Consider the following 9,307-nt stretch of genomic DNA (forward strand, 5'->3'; position numbering starts at 1 on the left):
TTCCGGCGAACCCTGCTCGTACTGGCCGGCCTTATCAATGATCATCAAAGGAAGCCCGGTTTTTCTTATTAATTAATTATTTATTTAATTTTATTAATTAGTGAAGAAAATTAATCATATGATATTGTTTGAGGAAATTGTTGGCGCCATATTTCCGACTATTGAAGATCGAGGAAATCCGCCAAGTTTTGGAATTAAAAGATTGGCAAAGATTTGTTTTCCATATTTATTTTGGAATTTATTAGAGTCCTATTCTTATAATACTTCTATTAGGACTTAGATTTATTTCCATGTATTTTATTCTAGTTAGGTATCTTTTGTACTTATCTAGAATAGAAGTAGAAATCAACTAGGATTCTATTACCTAGTTAAATAGATTTCTTGGGGTTCAAGTTAGGTCTTAGGGCTTATTTTTGTGGCTATATAAGACTCCAAGACATACAAGAACCGTGGGCATTATTTGGGAGAAAAACCTCTTCATAGCATCGAAGTTTTGCCAAGGCGTTCTGCGGAGCAGGACTGTGCCATCGTTGCACTGTGCCAACATATACAGATTTGCTGTATAGATCTCAAGGGAGATCAGCCGCGTTTTCTGAAGGGAGTTCAGGCTTGAAGAAAGTTCAAGGCACGCGGGTGGAGCTGCTGTTGGAAGAAACACGAAGTTCGAGTTGTGTACAAGAACCGCATATTACATAAAGAGGGAGTCTTTAGTGTTTTTAATAAGTCCTATTAATGTACACTGTAAATCTGAACTAGTGAAATCGTGTTTGCAGGTCCACGTGGATGTAGGGCACATTTGTGTCTGAACCACATTAATTCCTTGTGTTCATTTATTTGCTTTAAGTAGTTTATAACTGTGTTAACACAAGAATTATAGTTGTAACTGAATACTGTTTCCACAACTTAACAGTTACAACTTAGGTTAATTGATTTCTATAGGCATATAAATCAACATAAATGATTTATTCATTGCAACCATTGTTGACATTTTCTTTTAGCATATGTATATATGTGACACGTGGCATGCTTGGCCAATTTGGTAATTATGTAATTTACTTATCTTTATTTAATTTTATTTTCTGGATTATATTCAAACTATTAAGCAAAACTATTTTATTTAGGCATGAGAGTAATACTGTTTGTTGTTTGGTGTTTCTCTATTTTTCGCTCGGTGCTATCGAGATGGAAAACCGGTAAATAAATGATCTTTTTCGTGCATTTGCCGTTGCCAAATCTTATTTGTGGTGTTTCTTCTTATTCCTCGCGTTATTCACTGAGATGAAAAACACATAAATTAATTAATTCTAACACGTGAATGTATTTTTTTTTAAATCAATCTTGTTTTTTGTGTTTCTTATTTTTTATTGGGCTTAGATCACTATAAAAAACACACGACAAATCATTATAAATGGGGGACCTCTACGAAAAAATAAATACACAGATTAAATTAACCATAACACCATTTTCAAGTATTTTAACAATTTTGAACATATGAATGATACTAAAATAATTGTAAGAAGATGGAGAGTTACGTATTAATTGCACTAGTAATTGTATCCGTGCGATGCACGGGACAACAAATTGCATTCTTTTGATGTTGTAAGAATACAAACAAACGTTTGATATATCGTATGATCAAAATTCTATTATACTGGAACATTATTAAGTATACTACACACAAAAAAAAAGGACATAACTTTACTGTTGAATAATTTTCCAAATGAATTGAATCAGCTAATACCAGTAGATTGAAAATTTGAACCAGGAAAAAAATTATCAATTATGTGTCTTCCATGTTGAGTTTAAAAGTAATTAGATTTAATAACTAAGTTAACATAATCAAAACTAAACTATCGACAACATACCATCGTAAAAGGCCATCTATACATCTTGCATCGGAACTAAGCCCTTCTCCACTGCCTCATTTTAAGGTTGTTATGCCACTGGAATTAACAATTGGAAAATTAAGAAACAAAAATAAATATAAACAATAAATTAAATATCGCATACAAACAATAAGTCTTGAAGGTCGACTTCCAATAGCTTGTGGCTCCGCCCATTTTTGGTTAATTTTCTCAAATCATCCCTTTCAATAACATGTCCAATAACATATAAAATGAAATAATTGTTATACATAAAATTTGAAAACTTTGGTATAAATTAATGAAACACATAATTTAACAAAATGAAATTACCTATAAGCCATGATGGAAAAAGATGTAAACTAATTGCCACACATGCAATAGGATGAAGAAGAAGATAAGAAACAAAATCTAAAGTCGGGTTACCAAAAGAAGAAGCCTTAGGTAGGGAAGAAATAAAATTCAAATGTTGCAGACATTCTGTAAAACGATGTCACAAAATCCGCTAGGGATGAAAATCAGATTTATTTACCCTTTTCTGTAAAAATTGAAAATCAGATTATTAGAAATAATATCTAGGAGAATTTGATGAAAATCGATAATAATATTTAAAATAATATTTCGGAGATAAAAATTTGATAAAAAAATCAAAAAATAATATTTAGGAGATAAAAATCAAAAATAAAATTTAAAATAATAGTTAGGAGATAAAAATTTGATAAAAAATCGAAAATAATATTTCTAATAATGTTAATGAGATAAAAGTTGATAAAATATGAAAATAATAATTAGAATAATATTTAGGAGATAAAATATGATTAAAATCAAAATTATTATTTAAAATAATATTTAGGAGATAAAAATTTGATAAAAATCAAAAATAATATTTAGGAGACAATAATCTGATAAAAAACGAAAATAATATTTAGGAGATAAAAAACTAATAAAAACATGATAAAACTCGAAAAAAAATATTTAAAACGAAAATAATATTTAGGAGATAAAAAACTAATAAAAGCATGATAAAACTCGAAAAAAATATTTAAAATATTATTTAGGAGATATAAATTTGATAAAATTCGAAAATAATATTTAGGAGATAAAAATCTGCTAAAAGTTGAAAATTATATTTAAAATTATAGTTAGGACTTAGGAGATATAAATTTGATAAAATTAAAAAAATATTATTTATAATAATATTTAGGAGATAAAAATTTGATAAAAATAAAAAATAATATTTAGGAGACAAAAATCTGATAAAAATAAAAAATAATATTTAAAATAATATTTAGGGGATACAAATATGATAAAATTCAAAAATAATGTTTAAAATAATATTTAAAATAATATTAAGGAGATAAAAATTTGATAAAAATTGAAAAAAAATTACAAATATGACATTAGGGTTTCTTAGGGTTGCCCTAGCGTTTCTTTCTTTTATATATAAGATTAATTGTGACATTAGTAATATTTTACCTAATTAATAAAACTCATAGTAAGACAAATTTTACACAAAACAGACAAAAAAAACTGTTGCCTCAACCCATACAAACTACAAATAAAATAAAATTATTAAAAAAAAAACCCTACTAATTGGATCTTGCTCATATACTCATGTTGACATTTAATTAACACCAGAATTAAAAATATTACAGTAGCTTTTGATATGTTTTCAAGTTGTCCAAATCATATATTAAGTCCCTTTAAATTGGCTTCTAACTAAATATTCTTACTCAACAAAGCCCCCAGCCAATTTTAAGGACTACCTTAAAAGCAGCTAACACTGATAATCTTCTATCTCGTTGTCCCATTCTTCACCCGTATATTCGATCGAATCCGACACCCTTTTTCTTCATGCAAAACGTTCATTTCCCGTTTTGTCACCTGCACCACTATTTCACCCCCCAAAATCAAATAGCCATTCGTGCACGAGTTTTCGATTTTATTATAAACAATTAAAGATTAAAAAAAAAAGAAAAAAAAAAAAGACCAACCTTTTGCGCTTGCTTTTCGGAGTAGACGAAGAAGGATTGCTATGCCAATTCCTTTTCCTTTGATTAATGAACCAATTGTTTATCTGTTTCAGTTGCAACCCTGTTTCTTGCACGAGCCTCGCCTTATCTTCCTCCTATTATATATAATTAAAAATATAATTTTAGAAATTAAAGACAACCTTTTTTTTCATATTGACCAAAGTATAACCGAGCGAAAACGCTTACGGTTGGATAAGGCCACTTCGAATGCGATTGCCACCAAGATTTCAAGACAGAAGTAGTATCTCCAGGTAGTTTCCCCGCTCGTCTTTTTCGTAATATCTCTTCTCTGATATCCACAATCTTCTCCTTATAACCCTAATTAAAGAACCCAATTCTTGATTAGATACGAAGCTGTAAAAATAGCATCTTTAATCGAAATTTATCCGGGTTTTTTTTTTTTTTTTATGCACTGACCTGTTTAAGCTCGTGTTTGAGTTCTAGCCTGACTCGTTCCATCAAAGACCTCTCGGTTTCAGTGGGTACTAAGGGACCAAATCCCATGTTGTCTCCTCCGTCGAGACTTTCATCGAACAGGTTCGTTTCACTGTCTGCTTGGTCCTCGTCATCATCGGACATCGTTGCGCCTGTACCTTCACCCGGTGCTACACCTGTCAAGAATTGTCCGAAAAAATATTTAGACAAATGGGTCGACAAATTCTTGCTCGAATAATAAATAATAATATTTAACCTGTTAAGCTTTGTAACGATTGCTCGAGCTCCCAACAAGCCATGACTGCTTCCATTGCATGAACTCGGACGTGTTGTTGCAGTTGTTCTTTGAACGAGGACAGTAATAAAACATAATGCGTCTGCGTCAGACAAGAACTTCTAAAAACAACCAAAAAACGAGCCGTAAGTGGGGCTACTACATCAAGAAAGAGTTTCTTGAAAGCACTACAAAAAAAAAAAAAAATTGGGAGTTCGAATTATTAGTGTACCGATAAACAACACAATTCCTAAATTTGATGGGATAAACAGATATACCGTCCCGTAACAGATTCGATTTGCCAACTATTTGTCTTGGTTTGATTTCGATTATGTTATCATCCTCTGTCCTAACTTATTCTCTCCTATCCTCATTCGATGAATTCCGATTAGTCGTTGATATTTGTATTCCCACTCTAAATCCAAACAGTGACCTCACTTAAGCGCATAAATCGGCAAAATTCAGATTTTTTACGAGAACCGCTATATTAATCGGACAAGTTGCAAGCAAGTTAATTGAAATTAGGGTCTATTAGATATAACCCCCTTAAACATTCAAATAATAGGGGTAGACCCAAATTTATATTTGCCATTTTGATAACAACCCAAATGATGCTGCTCAGGTAGTCGAAGGGATCGCTCCACTCGTTAACCTACAAAACAGTTGAAAACACTAGGTGACACGCCGGGGGTGGCCCGGCGATTGTCCTCCGACGCTCAAGTCAGAAAACTATCACAATATAAGCAAATAATATTAATTAATTGCCTAAATAGTGCTTACCTTGTTATGTGTATGATAACACATATTTATAGGTGTAGTTTGATGTGGTTTTCTTGTTAGAAACCAATGTGGGACAAGTTGAATGTAATTAAGAATGTTAATTGGATTTTTCCTCTAGATGGGCCAATTTGAGCATCTTGGGCCTAAATCCAATTATACACATCATCAAACTTTTTCTAATTACATAATTACCCTCAATCAAATCCCACAAAACCCGTTACTTTACCTTTTGAAATAAAATCAAATCCCTTCCTATTTTTCCGTTAAATCACTATCATCCCAAACCCCACTATCGAATAAACTGCAAAAACTCCCAAAACAACTTCCCGGTGCGGCCGATTGAAAGGGGAAGACGTCTGCACTGCCGTGAAACGACGATTTTCGTGCACTCCGAGCAAGCTGCCGTAGGTACGTCGTCGCCCCTCGCTGAATCGCTATCATCCATCGATTTGTTGATATGTTTTGGCTAAATCGACTATCACGTTTGTGTATTTGCAGATCTGTTATAATCGCATACCGCATTCGAGCACTAAATCAGTGATATTGCAACAATTGATGGGCAGGACATCCACCAGAAGTGATATCGTCGTTGGCCGTCGCCGTCGCCGTCGCCGTCACTGCTCCAATCTAGGGTTACTCGAATATAGGATTACTCAAATCTAGGGTTTTGATAATTCTTCGGCCCATAGTTGATTAACGAGATGCATAGTCGAATTACATCTGTATTAATATACTATCCCATATCATTTAGTAGACTATCCCACTGATATAATTTTACTATGGATCTCGTTAATCGACTATGGGCCGAAGAATCATCAAAACCCTAGATTTGAGAAGTGACGGCGGCGGATTTGTGTTTTAAAATTAATAGACTATCTCATATCTTTTAATAGACTATCCCATGTATCTAATTCGACTATGGGTTTAGTTAAATGACTATTGGAAAGAATAATAATATATATGGAAACTGAATAATATGTTTGTTTGAAATACTAATCAATCAGGGTAATTTTCCTTATTATATGAAAACGATTAGGGTAAATAATGATATATATGAAAAAATAATAATATATATGGAAACTGAATAATATGTTTGTTTGAAATACTAATCAATTAGGCTAATTTTCCTTATATCATGTATTAGACTATCTTATTCATCTAATTCGACTATGGATCTCGTTAATCGACTATGGATCCCGTATTATTCAACCACATAGTATATTAATAATTTCAATATAGTACATTGATCTGCTATGATAGTATATTACGATTATAGTAGTGATATGAATTGTGTTACAAACAATATACCACTGAAATGACAAGAACATTGAGAACAACACCAACGTAAAGTATTCCAACATAACCAATAAAATAGTACATTAATAATCTCATAATTTCAATCTAGGGTTTTGATAAAATACATAAAACACATCATAACACAATAAAATCAATATGTCGAGTTAAAAAACTCTAGTACATTAATAATCTCATAATAGTATAATAAAATGATAATGGTAGTATCATACGATATTCATAATAGTATACTACTGTATTACAACGGTTTAAAACTTAATCGAAGTTACCGAGCCATTACATCGTAAACACCTCTTTATAGCAACCAACCCACCAAACCTCAACAAAATACTTACGAAATTCGCCATCGAAAAAACCTAAAATCATGAAACAAAATAAAAAATGCAGAATACTAAAAAATGATTAAATAGACTGCAAATACATTTGAATGACAATACATTAATATCATCAAAAATAAACTTAAAATGCAAAATCCATACGCTAATTTAAAAAAGACTACGAACTATATTTTAATGTACTACCCAGCACACTTAAATCGGCTATTATAAACAAATAAACCAACTATCGATCGAGATCAAAAACATGAACTCGACCACAGCGGACAATTATTCCGATTATTGCATAAACCAACTACGAAGCTCATATAAAACAACTCTGGTCCGATCTGCGTGAAGCATCCTCTTCTAACTCTGTCAATCCTCTTCCAAACAAACATCATCCGCCAAAAATAACGATGTATATATGACGACGTAATTTTGTTAAAAAACGTTCTACTTCATAGAATCAAGTATCAACACAACCCTTAAAATTTCTAACCACCGTAATCGACAATCCTAGACATTGAGCGAAAAATAAAAACGAATAACGCATTCATACCCGGTTAACAACGTCCAACAACGAAAGCTCAAATTCGATCCTATTTCAACGACGGTGCAGAAATCTTCAAAGATGATAAAGAACCGCTGGAACGCTGAAGAGAACCTTCGAAAAATATTGTACACGATTTGATATAACGGCCAATGATCTCACGTAATTTTATTCCGTGATTTTAGGCAACGTATCAGCAAATCTCAAATCACGTAGTAAAGGAAATAAATGCCTTTTAAAAAATAAAACAGGGGTATTAAAGGAAAATTATATAATATATTTGCCAAGTTGGCAAAATTGGATCTATCTCAAAAAGGGGAAAAAAAATTGGATCCACCTCATTAGAAAATATGAACAAGGGGTTATCCCTAATAAACCCTTGAAATTAAACAAAACATCATTCAACACCAGAATTCGAGCACTAATTAATTACCATCATTAATTAATTTCATCTTGATATATGGAAATTAAATTCCAATATTTCTTGAACTACAGAGTAACAAATATTAATTCAAGATTAAAAAAATATTAGGTTTGGTGTAGTACCATGAAATGGTCGAGGTCTTTATCGTCGAGGGGGTGTTGACCTTGTCCGAGAACGGAGTACTTAGCCACCACCTTGTCACGGACTTGTTCCCTCAACAAAGAACCGTGCGGCCTTAGCTCCTTCTCGCCCCTCGCGATAGCTAAGTCAGCCTCTCCCGAATTGTGTTGCGAATACTTAAGTGATGGAAAACGAAGAAAGAAAGTAAGAAGACAAGAGAGTTGGTAGAAGAATACTTTATTGTTGGATTTCTTGAATATGTGTTGGATGATTACAAATGAGGTCCCTACCTTTATTTATACAAGACCACCTCATCAATGGACGGTGGAGATCGATATGATCTAACGGTTGGGAGTGAAACAATCCCTTAAATGTCTCTACCTACCACCACCTACCTCTACCTACCAAAAATGGCTCTACCTACCACTATACAATTGGGCCAACTTGGGCCTAACCCTACTTGGGCTAATTTTTGGATTCTTTAACATCCCCAACTCAAGGGAAATCGGCAAGGGGTTGGGTCAAAACTCGCGGGCCGTGACAACCTGCTGCGACTGCGCCAGCTGGGCGTCAATGTTGGAATTATTTCAATAATTATGTGGGCTCACATATGTGACGTAAATGTGTATGGCTATCTAAAAGAAAGTCCAAATTAATTATGATCTAATAAAGATTATTGGGTTGGACTTATGGGTATTAAACTATAATTATGGGCCTAATGTGTAGAGACAATTAGGGCTTAGTTGTGATTTATTGATGGGGCTGAATCACAATTATAATATAACTGGACTCTACAGTTATATAAAGGGTCGTGGTCCCCAAAGAAACGCAACTATTCCGTCTCTTCTAAAATCCATCGTTAGAGAGAAAAATATGATAAGTCATTGTTCTTCACTAAGGTATATTTAGGAGAAACATTAAGTGCTGCAATATGTTATGTTTTAAAAGGGGAAATTTAAAATATTTTAAGGATGTTGAGTTTGAGGGGATAAATTTAGATTATAGACATTGTCTTTAAAGATAAGTCAATTCGATTCCTAATACTGCTTTTGACAATGTACATGTCTTTATACTTGTCATTGTTTGAAAAGTAGATTTGGAGATTTGATAAGACAATGTTGAACAATTCCCAAATCAAGTCTTGATAATTGTTACTTAAAGAGCAAACTCAACAACCTTAAAATAATAAAGCATTAAA

At 32.5% G+C, this 9,307-nt stretch overlaps 1 protein-coding gene across 1 annotated transcript; it reads right to left on the reverse strand.

The window, feature by feature from the left end:
* Positions 1-3,716: 3,716 nt before the first annotated feature.
* LOC148766936 (homeobox protein knotted-1-like LET12) lies at positions 3,717-8,678 on the reverse strand. Its single transcript, XM_088825476.1, has 7 exons — positions 8,655-8,678; positions 8,112-8,183; positions 4,587-4,707; positions 4,313-4,506; positions 4,082-4,213; positions 3,857-3,990; positions 3,717-3,746 (listed from the first exon to the last, which is right to left on the reverse strand). The coding sequence occupies exons 2-7, from the start codon at positions 8,112-8,114 to the stop codon at positions 3,743-3,745; spliced, it is 588 nt and encodes a 195-aa protein (XP_088681602.1). The 5' UTR covers positions 8,115-8,183; positions 8,655-8,678; the 3' UTR covers positions 3,717-3,742.
* Between the last annotated feature and the right edge of the window lie 629 nt (positions 8,679-9,307).

Source organism: Erythranthe guttata, chromosome 11, assembly GCF_056151865.1.
Source record: "Erythranthe guttata isolate IM_541 chromosome 11, IM_541, whole genome shotgun sequence".
NCBI classification, from domain to species: domain Eukaryota; kingdom Viridiplantae; phylum Streptophyta; class Magnoliopsida; order Lamiales; family Phrymaceae; genus Erythranthe; species Erythranthe guttata.